The following is a 19104-nucleotide window of genomic DNA, read 5'->3' as shown; positions in this document are numbered from 1 at the left end:
CTTAACACCAATCAGGTCTCCTTAAATAATCAAATGCTCTCTTTAGCAACTCTTGACCTTCCTCAATTAATTTACTGTTTTTTATTCCAAAAATAATTCATTTTTTTTTCTATTGTTCTACTCTTAATTTAGTAGGATCTAGATAAATCGACTTCATTTTAACATAGCATATATGCTTTTACAAAAATACGTTTTGCATTTGATTTTTAAAGCATTTTTTAATGATTTTAACATGTAAATGTTATATTATAATCATTTAAAATAAACATGTTAAAATTATAGCTGTCCATCTCGATATAGTTGACGTGAGACATAATTCATTTCGAGTTTCAAATTAAATTAATTAATTAATTAATCTGATTATACCTGATTGATCCAATAAAAACTCAATTAATTTATTCTAACTTGATCTCAACTAATTCAAGTAAAATATAAAATATATGTAAATGTGCATGTAATCAAATAAAAAATACTAAGAAAGTGGTTAACCTTAATAAACCTCCCTAATCCAATTTAAACCCCGACATGTATATATAAAGTCAGAGCGCACTTGAGGGTTTGACTCAGCGGTTAAAGAGACTTGTTCCCTTCTTCTGCATCCTGGGTTCAAACCTCACTATGCACGCCTGTCACCCCACGGTACCTTACATATTCACTGGGTTTGCAGGATGTTCAGTGAGCCGTGGGATTAGTCGTGGTGCGCGCAAGCTGACCCGACACCCACGTAAATAAAAAAAAAAGTCAGCGCTGATATTTTAGTCCTCCATTTAAAAAATATAAAAATGAAAAAAATAAACAAACAAAATGAGATAATGCATTTTGGATAGAAATTTTCAAACATAATCTAGACTAGTTGAGAGAACAAAATACTAAAATCTTTTATTTGCTCTAATTGTTTTTCTTCATTATATTTAGAAAAAAAAAAAGTGAAGTTAATTAAGGTATTATGTTATGAACTAATTAAAATATAGGAATTATATATATATAATTTTGAAATTGTGAGGATTGAGTGAATAGTTTTGTCAATTATAGAGATTAAGTTATAATTAACTCAATTTTATTATTATTATTATTATTATTATTATTATTTTCAATAAGGAACTCCTTTTGCATCTGTTATGTCTGTGTCATTGCAGAGCATTTGTATGGACAAAATATGATTCTTTGGAATGCATGTCGTTTTACAAATCCCTTTCGTAAAACAAAAAAAAATCTATCATCCTAGAAACTAAATCAAAATGAAGTCTGATTTTTTTTCTCAAGATTTTTCTGTTTCCAGTAATGGATATCCTTCAAGGCGAAAGAAATGAAGTCGATATCCTCCATTGACCCGGTACCTTTATATATGTGTGTGTGTGTGTGTGTATGTAACACCAAAAAACACTATCCAACCTTTTATTTAAATTAAAATTAAAATTTGCACTAAAAACGATAACACACAGGGAATCAACATATTTAAACCAAATCTTACAACCCTTTTCTCTTTAAAATTTTGTTGTGGGATACATGCATCAGGTTACTAAACAATTTGATTGGTTTTCTGTCAGTTCTACTAGTCAAAAGCAGAGTTTACACTGCCCTCAGGCCTCCATTTGAAACCACTTTTCCAATGCATCATATGGAGTGCAGAGAAGGATAGAGAATGTTCTTGTTTGATCAAGTTTCAAGCAGGTCATCAAAAACCTTCAATCCAAAATCTACTAACTCATCATCCAAACTCAGCTCCCGTCTGCATTTCTTTAATTTCATGCAGTAGTTAGGTTCATGTTACAGAGTGTCATAAAAGCTGCTAATTAGTGTGTGTTTGGTATCATGGTGATTTTTAAAAGTGTTTTTCGCTTAAAAACAAATCAAAATAATTTTTTTCAGATTTTTTTTTCATTTTTAACATCAACATATCAAAACCATTGGAAAACACTAACAAAAAAACATCAATTTAACACTTTTTAAACCAAACACACCCAAAGCAGTTTTAAACGCAAAACAAACAGTCCATAACTACTATGACCTGGTTCTTCATCCTAGACCCATATTCCTGATTCCCTAATCATCTGATGCTGAAATCACAAGAGGACTATGGGAACTTGTGTAGCATCATTTGATCATATTTCAAAAGCTTAACCTCTGCGTGCATGTATCCAATGCACCATAACAAAATCAAGAAGTACAGGTGTGGCAGCAACTGTGTAGAAAGATATGCAACAAGAATCAATAACTTCTATGACAAGTCAAGCACAAGATTATTTCAGATCATCTCATGCACATCAAACACTAGAGAAAACTGAATTCTTCAAGATTTATGTGCCTAAAAGCTAACGTGGCCATTTAATTAACTTGTTTTGCAAAACCGAATCCAAACACAATCAAAACTGAAATCATGATAAGCAAAGAAAACAGCATATTTTATAACCAACAAAATCATCAGATAAATAAGGAAAAGTTCACCACAAAAATAAAATAGCAATGCCTCCCTTCTGAGATCTTACCCTCTAGTCCTAGGTCGAACCCTTTTGTTTACTTTCATCGCCAACAGCATCAGTCACCAGAGTCATGGGTCTTTGATCAATCACCTCATCAATAATTCCAAATTCCTTTGCCTCTTCTGGGGTCATAAAATAATCTCTATCCATATTCTTCTGAATTACATCAATTGGCTTCCCTGTATGCTTGCAGTACAGTTGATTCAGTGCATCCCAGACCCGAACTATCTGCTTGGTGTGAATTGTCAAATCCTTTGCCTGTCCGCTGTACCCACCTGATGGCTGATGAATCATAATTGTTGCATTTGGAAGTGCCTTCCTCTCACCCTTAGCCCCAGAAGCCAAAAGGAGGGAAGCCATAGATGCAGCTTGACCCAAACAAATGGTATTAACTGGAGACCTTATGTACTGCATTGTATCATAAATAGCAAGACCTGCAAAGAACAGCACAACGATTGACATTATAACCTGAGCCATGCCTCAGAAGATTACTTTGAAAAACTTCATATATTTAAACAATATAAATAATACAGCCTAAATCGAATCGACAATAAATTTAGCTATCCCAACACTCTATTCCATTACAAGTATTCCAATGCTACATTTAACAACGCAAGACCTGCTATGCGAAAGCAGTTAAATTCCATTCTATAGATTGGATGGCAATCAGTAATTCATAATCGCCACATCTTGATAGAATTGTGAACCAGTTGCAAGTTAAATAATAAGTTCTGTTAGTTGATATACACCATGGCCAAGAGTACTTTTAAATTTGAAGTCCAAAAGCACCAACCAACTAGAAAACTTGAGGGAAAAGGAAAATAGTCATCAGCATCTGCCACATGTCTTATCCTGACAAGTATTCACATGCTATTGCATCAAAATCGTTAATTGTGCATTATGTGAGGTAATTCAACAGTTCTTTCTCACTTGGGAAGTATATAAAGGGAAATGGAAACAAAACCGCTGGAAAATTCATCTACTTCAGAATTACACAAACAGTCAAAAAGTCCCAACAGTAAACTGCTCTTCCAATGACCTCAATATAATCACGCATTCATAATACCATAGACAAAATACAAATTAACTCAATACCTTCCACACAACCATAATTATAAGCAAATAAAGACAGAGAAGTACAATGATAATTCAAACCAATTGGCTTTAGTAGGAAAGGCATTGTATGACCTCAAGCAATTCTTAGCAGCATATCTCATCGCATAATAAGCTAAGCATTTCAGTTGGATCATTCAGTTAAGCATGTCAAATGGCACATCAAGAACCTTTTTCCACTGTAATACAACTTCCAATGGTATACAAGAACACTAGCGATTAGACAGAAAAAAAGCCCATGACTACCATGATTCTTTTCTTTATAGGCACTGTAAGCAAGCAGAAACAAAGTGCACCAAAAGAAATCACCTACTATCCTGCCCAATCATAACAACTGGCTTCTGTTTATGGCCCCACCCCTTCAACCAAGAAATCAGGAAACATTTGATTCACTTAGTTAGACCCACTAAATTGAACCCAAAAGACAAATTGCCAATTCACTAATCCTATTCACCGCTCCATGAAGAACCTAAAAGCTCAAATTACACTCGATAGAACCAAACACCAATCAAACTCAGTTATTAACAAAATCAGACATCTACACCTAAAACTTTCCAAACAAAATCCAAGACACTAACAAAGATCAGACCTTTGTGACAGAATCAAAATCCTAAATAATCCATGCTAAAACGCATCTCAATATAATTCAAATTGAATCAACAACATTAACGGGCTCAAAAACCCATTGCAGTAATAAACAACCTGAACAAGAATCAAATCAGATCACATTTTAAATCAATTCCAAGAAAACTGTAACAGAACACTAAAATTACGCCAGCCCACAAAACCAAATAGACGATAACACGCCCCAAACACAAATTAAGCTAAAACCCAACTAAAAAAAATCAAAACCTCAGCACTTTAGAGTATCGAATCACCTGCGGTAACATGTCCACCAGGAGAATTCAGATACATATGAATAGGCTTAGAAGGATTCTCAGACTCAAGAAACAAAAGCTGAGCAACAACAACATTAGAAGTATCATCATTAATGGGGCCATTAATACAGACAATTCTCTCTTTTAAAAGCCTAGAAAAGATATCATAAGCTCTTTCTCCTCTTGAAGAGTGTTCAATAACCATTGGGATGAGACTATAAGCTCTAGTGGTAGAGGTTTTGGGGGACAAGAGAAAAGAGGGTTTTGGTTTAGTTGTGGAAGTGATGAGCTTGGTGGTGGAGAAGAGGGCTTTCATGGCTGTTGATTTGGGTTTGGAATTGGAGAGAGTGAGAGAGGGAAATGAGCGTTTGAGAGAAACTGGGGATTTTGTTTGGGTTTAGGAGATTGGGTACTGTGATTTTTAAGGAGAGGGACATTATTAGGAGATTTGGTTATGTGGAAGTGGTGGAATTACTGGATTCTAGGAGATTGTATAATTAATTTATAAGCTTATTTTAAAAGTATTTAACTATATATTTATGGCCTTCCCTGTTTTTCAATTCTTTATTGGTTTATTTATTTACACTATAAAATTGTCTTTACTTTTTAATTGAGAAAATGCTTAGTTACAATTTAACGTTAGTGTGATGAGAAGTAAATAATTTCTAAAATAAAATGATTGTTTACTTGAAAAAAAAAAACATTTTTAAAAGTGGATTGTATATGATGATAAATGCAATATTATTTAATATTGAAAGAGCTCTATTAAAAAGTAAAGTTCTTTCAAAAGACCGAGCTATTTGGATCAAATTCAAAATTAATACCCTTTTTAATAGAGTTTAAAATGTGTATTAAAATTATTTTCTCACAGCTCTTTCTAGCATTTGAATCTAGAATAATAATATGAAAAATAAATTTATTTACCATTTTAATTAATCTCAAGTATAAAGAAGGTTAATAATCATGGGAAGAAAAAAACTTCATAATTAGATGAAATGAAATGGTTCTGAATGAGCGAATGAAAATGGTTAAAAGAATGATCAAGCAAGAAAACTTGTGAAAAATAAAATGACCCTGTTTTATATTGCTTGTCAAAAAAATAAAATTCATGGATGATATAACTGTCACGTAAAAATGGGAATTTATTTTCAACGCAAGTTAAAATTAAAATAGGGATTTTTATTGGGGTTTTGAATGGGATAAATTTAGTTGGGCAGGTCCTTTTTTGGCATAAAGAGAGGGTGGAGTCTGGAATTTGGAAGGGAGAGAATTTTTGGCTTTAAACGACATGACGTTGGGTTGGATTGGGTCTGGTGGGCATGAAAGAGGTCTGGCCCATTAATGGGTGGATGTGACAATTAAGCCCAAAGTATTGCCTAAAGAAATCCAAAATATATTTGATAAATAAGTTTTACGAATAAAAGAAAAAATTATGCAACAGTCGCCTCCTCTCCCTTATCAAGATCACTAGTTCCTCAGGAACTGATGAGGCTCGCCCCTTCTCAAGCCAGCAACCGCGTTTTCCCTTCTTATGAATGCACTAAAGAAACGACTGGGTCCATTTCGTTAAGCAACAACGGCAAACTATAAGCTCAAAATTGATTAACATCATAATCAATATTCCACAATGACCTCAAACTTCTTCACCGATACAAAGTCTTGAATAAACCAAATAAAACAAAACTATCCCATATTGCCTTCTCGGTTCTAGAAATAGTAGACACCTAAAAGAAATCCTGAAAGAACAAAATGATGCACTTAGAACAGAGATGTTCCCTTTCCCTTCTTGTCTCCACCAATCTCAAAGTGCTTGCACCTCTGGAAATCATTGGCAGTAACAAACATTAACACAGTTGAAATCACAAGGTAAGAAACCACAATAAAAAATCGCTTGCATGACCAACCTTGATTGCGTGCTGAGACACGTGTTTGCATGCCTGGCATTGCAGCCTCAACACAATTTTCTTTGTTGTCTTTGCCTGTTCAGAGAAAAGAAATCAATATAACAACTCAACTATGCGTGTAAGATGGAGGGAAAAAGGGAGGGAAGAGAAGGCCTCAGAGCTAGTCTATGTTTCAGTCATTGGCTAGACAATCAGACAATGTAGGCAAATTCGAATCATCATAGGCCTCTAAAGAGAATTCAGATACAATGAAAAGATAGCTTTAGGGTGGAATAATAGGTACAACATAAACATTTTTCATTTTAACATCAACCAACAAGGACAGGGAAAAAAAGGAGGAAGGCCTCAGAACTAATTCATGTCTCTGTCATCAGTTGGATGATCAGACAATGTAGGCAAATTTTAAATCATCACAGGCCTCCAGAGAGAATATTCTGTAACTACAAAAATATGTGTTCTGGTGGTGTTTACATACACTGTTAAGATTTCACAATCAAACATCATAAAATATTTTTTCCACCACTGAATACAAGCAAATTACAAATTACAATATGGGGTAAAAAAACTCAAAAACTGTTCTCTGTCCTAGAGGGACTTCATGTATACCAAGTTTAGGGAAAGAATAAGAAAACAAACCTTCTTGTGAAACACTGGTTTTGTCTGACCTCCATAACCAGATTGCTTGCGATCATAACGACGTTTCCCCTGAGCAGCAAGGCTATCCTTCCCCTTTTTGTACTGAGTGACCTTGTGCAATGTGTGCTTTTTGCACTCCTTGTTCTTGCAGTAGGTCTTCTTAGTCTTAGGAACGTTCACCTGTAATAAAAATATCATTAATCAATCAAAAAGACAAGAAGAAAGGAAAACAATATGATGCAACCTCTTAGACAAATTCTCAAATACCACAGTTTAAAATACAAGGTGCAAATACATTATGCAACTGGAACAGGCTTCCATCAAACAAGCAGCATCTCAAACGTTAAATTCACTCTCTTACTATATTTTAAATCAGCATAAAACCGCTGTTTTTCCTCATTAGCCCATATTTTTAAATCATTTCCAACTCTCTCTCTCTATCCATGCACCCGTTCTTCTCAGTCATGCATTTCATTATACTTTTAACCACCAGCCCCACCAGCCCTCCATTCCCAAAAGTTTCCGCTCTCCTTGAAACCAAACTTTCACTAAGAGCAATACTTTCGTACACACGAATCTCTAGAGAACACAGCTAATCTGCAACTAACACGTGCACAAAGCCAAATCTCTAACAAAAACAAAACCACAGACAACTCACTAGTACAAAAACAAATCTCGAACAAAGCAGACAACATTAAATTCTTTGATTACTAATGAATATAAACTTTATAAATCACAGTTTCAACCTAAAAAAACAAAACCACAGCCTCCATCTTTTTATAGTTAAACGACCTCAGAAATGAAAGATACAGAAAACCCAGATGCAAAAATCAAGAAAAAAATGTTGCCGCAAAGAGAATCTGAGAGGGGGGAGAAGGTTACCATTGTAGGCGGAGAAGCGGAAGAGCTCTGGCTGCAAAGGAAGTGGAGATGAATGAATATGGTAGATTAGGGTTTGGAGCTTCTTTAAACAACTAAGATTATGGCCGAGTCACGGATCCGGACTGAGAAAAATACTGGGCCTGGGCCCCATTTTACCGAATTGTTTTTCTTCTAAAAATTAATCATAGCGTTCCCTTGAAAGCTAGCGGTGGTGTAATTATGATTGACCTAAGCGTGTTTGTGTTGGGAATGCTTTTTAAAAATACTTCTAAAAAATTTTAATTTTTTTTTTATTTTTTTATTTTAAATTAATATTTTTTTATGTTTTCAAATCATTTTGATGTGCTAATCTCAAAAATAATTTTTAAAAAATAAAAAAAATATTATTGACATGCTTTTCTAAATGAAAAAACACTTTGAAAAGCAACAGCAATAACACTCCCAAACACCTTTCAAAATCTTGCTAGAGGTGGCGTTAGTGATATTGTTATAAAAGTTGAGAAATTAATTATGGTAGTAATTATAATTTATTTTTAAATATTAACTTTTGATTAATTATTATAAATTAAAAATTAAATTTGAATATAGTACTACTATAAACTTGTATTTTTTTAGCTAAAAGAACTGTCAAATTTTAAAAGGAAGAAATGTTAATATTCATGGGTTGATTGGATAAACAATAGGTTAATCCAAGTCTAAATTTCAGTTAGTAAAAATAAAAATAAAAATTGTGGTCTTAAATATTATTTAACAAGAAATATATGTCGGGCCAAGTCATGCTTGAAACTAGAGCACAAGTTGGGTCGTGCCAACACTCACTCGTGTATGTGAGTTTAAGCCTAAAACCTAATTTGTATAAAATATTTCCCCTCTAAAAGTTTGGTTTCTTTTGGGCCAAATCTTTTTTTTTTTTCAACTATTTACTTTATAAACACTAGGAAAGTGTTATTTCTTTTCAATGTGAAATAAAGTTTTTTAGAGCATTTTAGGTTTCATCAAAATATACCATTCTAAGGGTGCTTTGAAATCAACTTCTCATTCATTCATAATTTATTTAAATCATGTTAATATTCTATGTTAAAAAGTACATGTTGAAGATTAAACTTCAACACAATTTTAACCCCAAAATTTGGTGGACATTACTTTAATTTGGTATCAAATATGCATATTAACCATGTTATTTAAACAAACTTCCAATAATTACTCTCATGAATAGAAATTGTCTTACCAATTTTAAAACAACTCAAAAATTTGTTTGGAGATATTGATTTAATGAATCACTATATTAGGATAAATAACTTTAGTTTTGAACCTTCCTTAGTAAAATACTATCAAATTTACTCCCTAAATAGTAAACATGATATCTTGTTTGTGTAAGCCAAAACAATAGTGCTCATAAAGTTTTTTACCTAGAGATTTTCTTTGGTTGTGTTCATTTTAATTCTGAACAACTCTTGAATTTATGAGTGCTTCAGATAATGCAATTTTTATTGGAATTCTCAAAAAGATGGTCACATTTCTTACTTATATAGGTGGTCAATATATTAGGATAAATAACTTTAGCTTTTAACATTCCTTAGTGAAATACTATCATATTTACTCGTTAAATAGTGAATATGATGTCTTGTTTGTGTAAGCCAAAACAATAGTGCTCATAAAGTTCTTTACCTAGAGATTTTCTTTCGTTCTCACTGTTGTGTTCATTTTAATTATGAATAACTCTTCAATTTATGAGTGCTTTAGATAATGCAATCTTTATTGGAATTCTCAAAGAGGTGGTTACATTTCTTACTTATATAGGTGATTTTTTGTTAAAAATATTTTATTATACCACACTTCGTATACCGAGATATAAAAATCATTATAAGCACAACTCACCATTCATCATCGGAATAAGCATGAAATAACTTAGTTTTTCATTTGAACCTAGTTCTTGTATTATCTAATCAACTATGTATAAAAATATCACTTAATATTTTCCTCTAGAAATGAAATCAACACCACCCCTATATTTTATAATTTGTAGGTACTAATCTCTATCTCTCACTTGTGTTTATCACACGCTAAAATACACTCATTTAATAGATCATAAAAGGAAGAGAGTCTATCTATTTTATACTGGTTGGTTAGCATAAAAAATAAAATGGGGTTAGTCATTAATTATGATTGTGAATAGGGTTATAGTAATCAATTATGAGTTTAATTGATGGGTTAAGTCATTAATTATAGGTATTCATCAATTATAAGTGATCAATTATGAGTTTGATTGATGGGTTAAGTCATTAATTATAGGTATTCATCAATTATGGCTTTGAATGGGGTAAAACTTCCTATAACAGTTTTTCTGGATAAAAAAAAATTCTTCCTCAAGTTCAAATTACTCTTACCTTGTTTTTTATGGATATCCAATTAAAGTTAAGTCTATGTCTAGTTGTATTCAAGAAAATCGAGCGTACAACCTTTCTACTTTATCTTATTTTCTCATAGAAAGTGTAACATATAAAGGTTTGTTAGCAACTATTTTCCTATTCATCAACAATAACTATTGTTACTTAGTAAAACTAGTTGCTAGGTTTATTGACAAGCACCTGCTTGCCAACCACTAAAGCAGTTCCTTTACTAAACAATTAATACAAAGAAATTTGGCATATAAATCTCTCAAAACATCATACAATGCACTCCCTTTGGGCTCTTTGTAGGATGTCTTCTTATTCTTTAATACAAATGCTTGATCAAAATATCCTAACCAAACATTGAATTCAAAATCTAGCATAACATTATTGTCATTAACATCAACTAATAGTTTCTTTTATAGTAACACATGTTTTTAAAACACAATAAAACCACTTCAAAATTTATCAAGCATCAACTTTAAATACTTGATTACTGGCATGGTACAAAAAAGTGGTTTATTGATTTTTTTATGGCTTAAAATTTCTATTACTTCAACATTATCAAAGTTAGCTCCAAAGAACTTGGTTAGAATATCAAACAATTATTTACTTACATGAGAGAATCCTTGTAAATCCCAATTTACAAAATTTTTATGATTTTTGCAACCCTCAATATCAATAACATCTTGAGCTTCTTCCTTATCAAATTGTGACAGTTGATTTTAATCCACAAAAAAACTAGAATAATTAATTAAGAACTTTAGTTTCAACACCATTGTTTTGTTGCTAAAATTTGTCTAGTAGATCTCGATCAAGAGGTTGCCTCCTCTACTTATACCTCTAAAATAGGCTCTTAAAACTAGCATGGTCTCTCTCATTTAGGTTCTTCTCTGCTAATTAATGTGTTAATTCTATAGCTTCCTTATATAAGTCTTTCATTGCTAATCAATGTGGTACTTCTGTAACTTATCTCCGTAAGTCCTTAATCACTAGTTCTTTGACATTTTATTTCTTAGATGGAACCTCATCATCACCCTCTACATGAACAGGCCCATGTCTTGTGACCTCCACCAACTATGATTATTTAATAGCATACAATAACCAACTACAAGAGATTATTGGACTTTAATATCAATTGGCATAACGTTGATATCAATTAACATAAATATACATAGAAAAATACATAACCAAAGAACAAGAAAGACAAAATTTTAGAGAAAAAAAAAAGATCGTAACACTAAGAACCCAATTTTATCACTAAATATTTTTCTCAACAAAGAAACTCTACACCACCCCTGTATTTGATAATCAATAGGTATGAATCTCTCAAACTCTTTCTTGTGTTTATCACACAATACACTACACTCACTTGATGGATCATAAATGGAAGAGCGGCTATATATTTATATTAGTCGGTTAGCATAGAAAACAAAACGGGGTTAGCCATCAGTCGTGGTTTCGAATAAAGTGAGTCATCAATGTGGTTTTAAATGGGGTTCTAGCTATGAATTATGGGTTTGATTGGGATTGTAGTCATCAGGTGTGGGTTTGAATGAGGAAGGACTTCTTGCATCACCCTAGGTCTATTATTTTTCTTAATTTATAGGATAAGAATTAGGTCTAAGAATTATTATTAAAAGGAACGGTTCATTGTCATTCTTTGAACTACCTCGATACTAATTTTAATACAAGTTTCTTTCAAGCTTTTCAACAATTTATCTTTCTTGTAATTAAGCTTTCTTGCAATTTACTTTGTGAGTTATTTACAATTTTATGCTTTATCTTTTATATAAATTACTTTATATTAAGTTTATTTTTTTCTTTACAATTATTACTGTTTTATTTTACCTTTACATGTTTTTAATTTTATCACTCGTACTTCCAAAGTAATCTAATAGTTTCTCTTAGTCTTGGATATCAGCATGTTTGATGTAAATTTATGTAGTTTTATTTTATAATAGATTTTCACGATTTATTTATTTTTGACCCTGAGTAATATTTAAAGAATTATTGGCCGATTTGTACATATTTGTTTAAGATTTAATAAAATATTATGATACATAATGGAAATTAAAAATGATGAATATGAGAATTTTAAGAATCGAATTGATTTTTTTAAATAAAAAAATTGAGTAACAAACTGGTTTTTTATGAATTACACTTACAATCCACATTATTAGTTGTTACAATAAAAGCAGCAACAGTTTTAGCTTACACTATAATAATAAAATATGATATAAGAGATGCTGGCGACAAGCTAGTGACAATGACCAAAGGTGAAAGGTTTTTTTTCAATCCAGCTTAGATAATTACTAGATTATTTTACCGTGCTGCAAGTTGAATTAATTTTTTTAATATAAAAAAATATTTAGACATTATTGATATTTTTCTAATAAAAAATTTAAATAATCTAAGGATTAATTTAATGTGAATCGATTATCTTGGTGGGTTAAAAAACAACCCAAAAGACATGTAAAAATATAATTTGATTCAAAATAAATATTTAAGATGAATTTTTTTTAATAAACATTAAGATAATAATATATTAGATTGATTCGGGTTAATCCATTAATCTAGGTCAAGAGATCATGATAATTCTGTAGAAAGAAAATAAAAAAAAAATTATAAAGTTTAATTTTCAATAAACCTAATGCTGAAGGACAAAACTAAAAAAAATCAATTAAAAAAGGATCCAAGAAAATAATCCAAGTCAACATGAGTTAACATGTCAAACTCACAACCCAGGTTAGATAACCTAATATAAAAAAAATAAAAAATTTAAAAACTCGATTCTTAATCAACCAGTATTGAAAGATAAAATTAAAAAAAATAATTAAAAAAACACAAAAAATAATTCAAGTCAACTAGGATTAACAAGCCAAACTTTTGATTCAAGTCATGAGATGAGGATAATTTCTTAGAAAAAAATAAAAAAAATCATAAAATTTAATTTTCAGTCAACTCAATGTTAAAGGATATAATTGAAAAAAAAAATCAATTAGAAAAAAAATAAAACTCGAGTTAATTCATTAAACTCATGATCCGAGTCATTAGAAAGAGATAATTGTATAAAATATAAATTGAAAAAATTATGAAACTTAATTTTTAATAAATCTAATATTAAAAAATAAAATAAAAATGAATAAAAATAAAAATTTAAAAGCAAAAAAACAAAAAGAAAAATTATTCCGATGAATAATATTGTAACGTGAGAAGAGGTAAAGGAAAACCCTCTGCTCCTTTGTTTTTTTTCGGTTAATACTCATTGCATATACAAATCGCTACTTAAGTAAAGTCCCTTTCATTTTTCCTCTTTTAGAAGAAGTTAATTAAGACCCTAACTAAACATTAGCAAAAGGTCTTCATTTGATTAATTTGATCTCTTTATCAAGATGACATGAAATGAGATAACGTGGAAGGCACGGCCTCTTATCATTTTTACATATTCAAACTTCAAACGCAATCACATTATCCATTAGGGCTTTTATTTAAAACAAAAATTGAGTTGGTACCACCAAATCCATTAGAAATAGTCTATGTTTTGTTCATATTTTTAAAACGCAGCTTTTTTCTTCGGATAACTGTTGGGAAAAAAAGGGGGGACAAACACAAATATATACCAAATAGTAGCCCATAAAAAATAAAGCATAAACTATATAAGCAAATATCAAGCAAATTAACTCTGAGAAGTGTAATTTAATTGATCAAACTCAGGATTTGCTTTCCAGAAATCACCAGTTAGAGTGCCACAAATCTCAAGACTATTAAAGACTTACCTAATCGTTAATTTTAGGATCTCGGAAAATTAATCGAGATGCACGTAAATTAACCCAGACACCTATAATTATTAAAAAAAAATTGAGCAAACGATTCTAGCCCCTTCATTGAAAAATGTTCCTTTTCACTCTCTATATTAGAAACTTTACCATGTTAATCCTTCAAGTAAATGAATGCTAAGGGGAGCTCTATTGTCTTTGAGCCTTTTGAGTTAAGAACTTCGATGGTGGCTATGGCAAGCATAGGAGATGAAGGAAAGGGCACTCCATTACGTTTTGTACGTTAGCTATTCTATGGTGGAGGGCCAATCTGAAAGGTTTTCAAAACCATGAGATCAACTTTGAAGAAGTCAAACGATGGAGCCAACATGGAACATTATGAATCTATAGGGACTAAAATATAATTCATCAGCAAAAATTAACATTACTGATTTGCCTCTGTCTTTTCTTAATCCCCTAGTGGTTTGGTGGTGTTGCCAAGCAATAGGCACCAATAACTGACCGCCACGAGCTAGCCGCCAAACCCTCTATATGGACAGGAAACATTTTAGTAATTTCAACATCACGTGACCCATATGAAAGCCAATCAAAAAACAACAAAAATGTAGAAACTATGCACACTTCTAGAGCTTTGACTATACTTTTTGACAAGTTTAGACATACTCTACAGATAATTCACACAAGATGCCACCAAGAAAAGAAAAGAGCATCGCCATAACTAACATGTAAGTCATATACATCTAGAATTTTGAAAAACAGGAAGATAATTCTTGAAAATTAAATGCTCAAGGTGATTCAAAAATATTTATGAAAAGAGAAATATGCACATTTAATTAGAGAGAGTGAAAATTTTATCTAAGCAACCAAAACTCATGATATAGAGCGACCTTTGCGCTCAAGGAATCCCTCTAAGACCACTCTCTTCTTATAGTCATCGGAATCAAGATTAAATTCTCTTTGAATCAAACCATTTTTCACGTCGTCTTCACTTCTTAATCGAGGGACAAAGTAGAACCAAGCGGAGGCACAAAGAATGGCAAATAATTTGCCCCATAGCAACATTATCATCAAGGTCATAACAACAATCGACATACCGACCAACGGGTCAAGTTTCTTCCCATTTGGACGATCGTTTTCTTTACGGGGCTTCCCAGCCGTGACCCAGGATCTCCCCCGCGTGTTTGGCACTGTTGCTGGTTTTTCATGAGGCAGTGAGGGGGAGGATGTTGATCGGGTTATCGATACGATTCGAATGGACTTTGCCTTGACTTCCGGTGAACCGGGTTGGCTCGTGCCGGTTCTTATAGCATCTATTTTCCGGCGAAAGGACAGCCGTTTTTTACTCGTGCCGTCCTTTGGATTTTCCGCGTGATCCGAAGGTTTCCCATTTTCGAGGACGATGTCTTGCTCAGACCTGTACCATGTCTGAAACAGAACATGATAATTAACTACCTTCTAGTTATCCTAACTTACGCCAAAGTTGGCTAAATTTTGCTAAAATACGCCATTGCTAATTTTTCTTGGTTAGTGTTTTTCACATACCTGCTCCGGTCTCTCTTTCGGCGCTCGATCTGAACTGACTCTTGCCGGAGTTTGACGGGGCGTCCCGTGACTGGTTAAGGGTTTTTGACGCTTTGACTTTGAAGCATTAGGAGTTCTCTTACTGTCAGGCACGGTAGAGTCCAGGGGGACTGTTTTGGTGCCTGGGCTCTTGATGCAAAACCATGACCAAGGAAACCAACTTCTTTGTCTCTTTAATTTCTTTCTTTCTGGGAGGATATCAATTTTGTTGGGTTTTTTCTCGGGAAATGATCTTGGTTTCCTAGAAAATCCAAAAAATCCAAGGAAACGGCTGATTATTGTCCTGGTCTTTTTGGGTTTGGATTGATGGGATTGTTCTTTGAGGTTTGGTGTGATATTAACGTGCTCCATGGGAGGAGAGAGAGGGAGAGAGCGAGAGAGAGAGGAGAGAGAGTGAGTGGATGAAGCCGGTATATGGAGAGTTTTGAATATTGAATGCTGCTGGGAACGGTTTGTTGCTATTGGGTCACCATTATCTAAGTAAGCACTCTATGGTTCCTATGTTTATGGTCTATTGTCTAAAAGTCTTATCGAGTAATTAGATGAATTATTTTTGCTTGCATTTTTAAATATTTTCCGACTAGCTTTTAATTACTCGTATTTGAATTATAAACATTTCATTTTACACTTATTAAAATTGGAGATATATATATATATATATTATAAAAAGATTATTTTACATGAAAATCTTTCTTGTAGAATCATTTATTGGAAATATAATTACATGAAGACAAATTTTAATTGAAATCCAAATCGTATGAAATTTTGGTTATAAATAAAAGATTTAAATTCAAGATTTTTTAAAAAGAAAAAAAGATAATGAATATCAATTGAACCACTATCTTATTAGTTAAAAATATTAAGTTGTATAAAATTTCATATGTACATTTTAGTAATTCAATTTTTAAAATTTCATATAAATAATTGATCACTTATAACAAATATCACGTTTATTGTTTAAAAAATCATTGAACAAGGTGGCCAAATGGATGTATCAACTTCATCAAACTAACTATTAGGTTATTGCATTTAACTGAGATTTTATATGATCTGATATTTTTTAGGAGATAAGATAGTTAATTTTTATGATTAAGAATATTAAAGATAATATTATTTCTCTAGATATTTTGGATAGTAGCATAACAAACTCCTTTATAAAATATAAATTAAAAGCTACCAAAATAAAGACAAGAAAAACCACACAAAATTAAAGTTTTAGGTTTTTGTGTGTTTGTCTCAATTATTTCAGGTTTCGGGTTTTTATCCTTTTATTTGGATAAAATCCTAAATCACTCATTATTTCGGGTTTTTGTATGTTTGCCTCAATGAAGAGAAATGAAGTTTTACACTTTAACAAACAATACTAGACATATAACCAAACTACAATTGTAACAATTAAATATTGACGTCAACAAATAATAATTGAAATAGGCTGTAACTAGTAGGCTTGTAATTGTAATTAATAAATAGTAGTTTTCATATAAAAAAATAATCCAAAAAGAACATAAAATATATACGTTTTCATATAAAAAAAAACTTTCATTGCATGGTTGTACTTAGATCGAGAATAACTCCATGCATTTTCTTAGATAGTAATTCATTTATTTATGAATAAGAGTAATCATTGAGTTAAAATTATCCAGGTGGAATTATTTTAATATCTTATCTAAATATTTGATCTCTTAAGATAGATAAAGAGTTCTACATTTTTTATCTCGAATAATTTAGATACCTAATGCATATGATGCTTCACCTAAGTCTTTCATCTTAAAATGGAATTTCAAAAATCATTTCAATTTATTAATATATGCAACATCATTACCAACAATCAAAATATCATCAACATATAAAGATAAAAATAAAAAAAATATCCATACTATTCCAATGATAAACACAATGATCAAATTGATTAGCTATAAAACCATATTTAATAATAGCATTATGGAAAGTATAGTAACATTTCTTTAAAGATTACTTGAGACTATACAGAGATTTTTTAAGCTTGCATACCTTATTTTCTTTACCTTTAATTTTGCAACCTTAGGTTGTTATCTATATGAAATAATTCTAAGTCTAACATAACAATAATAAACATTAGATTTCTTATCAAATGAATTTAACAATTGGTGAATATGTCTTTTCATAATTTATAATGGGTGTTTTTGTGTAAAATATTTAGCAACTAATTTTGCTTTATATTTACCAATTAACCCATCATATTTAATTTTGTTCCTCTAAAATTCTTGCATCTCTACTTTCAACTTTTTAAATTTTTACCGTATCCAATAAAATTACCCTTAATGGTCTTACTATCTAATTTATTTCTTATATATGATGGGATGAGTATATGATCAAAATATCACCAAACTCTTAAAATGATTTTAATTTGGTTTTTTTCCTGTCCACAATCCATATATAGTTCTATTATAAATTTTAGTAGGAACCAAATTTAACAAATATCGAGTAGTAATTATGGCTTCACCTAAATAATATAAACTAAAAACAGAATGACATAAAACATATTTTATTATATTAAGTAGAGTTATATTGCACATTTCAACAACATTGTTTTGTTGTAGAGAACAAGGCATGAAAAAATACCATGTTGTTTTAAAAAATTATCAAATAAATTAGACATGTATTCTCCACCATAATCAGATCTAATAATTTTTATAATCCCCTCTAATTGATTTTCAACTTCATTTTATAAACTTGAAATTTTTTCAAAACATCAATTTTTTTACGCATCAAATATATATAATTATAATGAGAGAAGTCATCAATAAAGGTGACAAAATATTCCAAACACTTATGGATTTTAACATTCAAAGAACCGTATACATCAAAGTGAACAATAACTAAATATTCACTAGATTTTAATCTATTAGAAAAAGATTGTATTGTCATTTTTACCAAAATACATGGCTCACAAGCATTAAATTGCACGTTGATGTTAGGAATTAAACCTATATTTACCATTATTTTCAATTTTTTTCCTTATTAATATGTCCTAACCTTAAATACCATATATAAGAATCATCAATATATAAACAATTATATTTTTCAAATTAAGATTGAATGGGTAATTGAAAAAATTTTAATACCCTTATTTATTGTTATATCAAGTGGTTTTTTCTGGAATGATTTGAATTTTCTAATTTCAAATTTTCTCTTCATTTAAAACTCATTTAATTCTTGTTCTTTATATCTTGACATGATTCTGGTCTTGGATCACACTTAATTTTTTCAATCCCTGATGTTTGACTTTCAGTGTTTCTTCTTTGAGCTCTAAATATCTCTTTTCTATATTCTAAACCAATATAACTTACTTATGATTCTTTTTGTATCTTTTTTTTAATTCTATTGTTACTTGTCTATCGAGTAACTTAGTCACCTTTGAAGAATAATTTGGTCTACTACGTCTTCATAATTTTCTTCTTTTGTGTGTCTTTTTATTGGGA

General features: G+C 31.0%; 3 protein-coding genes and 2 non-coding genes across 9 annotated transcripts; all 5 read right to left on the bottom strand.

Moving 5' to 3' along the window:
* Positions 1-370: 370 nt before the first annotated feature.
* Positions 371-4951, bottom strand: LOC118057074 (ATP-dependent Clp protease proteolytic subunit 2, mitochondrial). Of its 5 annotated transcripts, none has more exons than XM_073409030.1 (3): positions 4472-4951; positions 2487-2914; positions 371-708 (listed from the first exon to the last, which is right to left on the bottom strand). In XM_073409030.1, exons 1-2 carry the CDS (start codon positions 4785-4787, stop codon positions 2496-2498), a joined length of 735 nt encoding a protein of 244 aa, XP_073265131.1. In that variant the 5' UTR covers positions 4788-4951; the 3' UTR covers positions 371-708; positions 2487-2495. The 5 variants fall into 5 exon arrangements, with proteins under 5 accessions (XP_073265131.1, XP_034925423.1, XP_073265132.1 ...); XM_035069532.2 differs by lacking the exon at positions 371-708 and adding an exon at positions 1380-1737; XM_073409031.1 differs by lacking the exon at positions 371-708 and adding an exon at positions 1380-1729.
* A 1102-nt stretch (positions 4952-6053) lies between these two features.
* LOC118057075 (large ribosomal subunit protein eL42) lies at positions 6054-8049 on the bottom strand. The gene is made up of 4 exons (XM_035069533.2): positions 7894-8049; positions 7012-7191; positions 6376-6450; positions 6054-6289 (listed from the first exon to the last, which is right to left on the bottom strand). Exons 1-4 carry the CDS (start codon positions 7894-7896, stop codon positions 6230-6232), a joined length of 318 nt encoding a protein of 105 aa, XP_034925424.1. The 5' UTR covers positions 7897-8049; the 3' UTR covers positions 6054-6229.
* On the bottom strand, positions 6523-6604 carry LOC118057081 (small nucleolar RNA SNORD34). Its single transcript, XR_004688905.1, has one exon. It is a non-coding gene; the product is annotated as a small nucleolar RNA SNORD34 (small nucleolar RNA).
* LOC118057080 (small nucleolar RNA SNORD34) lies at positions 6714-6797 on the bottom strand. Its single transcript, XR_004688904.1, has one exon. It is a non-coding gene; the product is annotated as a small nucleolar RNA SNORD34 (small nucleolar RNA).
* Positions 8050-13872: 5823 nt separating the features above from the next.
* Positions 13873-16100, bottom strand: LOC118057043 (uncharacterized). The gene is made up of 2 exons (XM_035069491.2): positions 15605-16100; positions 13873-15487 (listed from the first exon to the last, which is right to left on the bottom strand). Exons 1-2 carry the CDS (start codon positions 15992-15994, stop codon positions 14933-14935), a joined length of 945 nt encoding a protein of 314 aa, XP_034925382.1. The 5' UTR covers positions 15995-16100; the 3' UTR covers positions 13873-14932.
* Positions 16101-19104: the final 3004 nt, after the last annotated feature.

This window comes from Populus alba, chromosome 5, assembly GCF_005239225.2.
Source record: "Populus alba chromosome 5, ASM523922v2, whole genome shotgun sequence".
In the NCBI taxonomy this organism is placed as follows: domain Eukaryota; kingdom Viridiplantae; phylum Streptophyta; class Magnoliopsida; order Malpighiales; family Salicaceae; genus Populus; species Populus alba.
Note: the sequence above shows the minus strand (reverse complement) of the source record. Positions and strands in the feature narration are given on the sequence as shown.

What these genes read in the sequence shown, in the direction of transcription:
- LOC118057074 (XM_073409030.1), bottom strand. Translation starts at nt 4,787, where the DNA reads ATGAAAGCCCTCTTCTCCACCACCAAGCTCATCACTTCCACAACTAAA. An exon ending in TGGTGGACATGTTACCGCAG is followed by an intron (nt 2,915 to 4,471) that starts GTGATTCGATAC and finishes TGTTCTTTGCAG; the next exon opens with GTCTTGCTATTTATGATACA.
- LOC118057075 (XM_035069533.2), bottom strand. An exon ending in AACCAGTGTTTCACAAGAAG is followed by an intron (nt 6,451 to 7,011) that starts GTTTGTTTTCTT and finishes TTCTCTGAACAG; the next exon opens with GCAAAGACAACAAAGAAAAT. An exon ending in TGTCTCAGCACGCAATCAAG is followed by an intron (nt 6,290 to 6,375) that starts GTTGGTCATGCA and finishes AATGATTTCCAG; the next exon opens with AGGTGCAAGCACTTTGAGAT.
- LOC118057043 (XM_035069491.2), bottom strand. Translation starts at nt 15,994, where the DNA reads ATGGAGCACGTTAATATCACACCAAACCTCAAAGAACAATCCCATCAA. An exon ending in CGAAAGAGAGACCGGAGCAG is followed by an intron (nt 15,488 to 15,604) that starts GTATGTGAAAAA and finishes GTTCTGTTTCAG; the next exon opens with ACATGGTACAGGTCTGAGCA.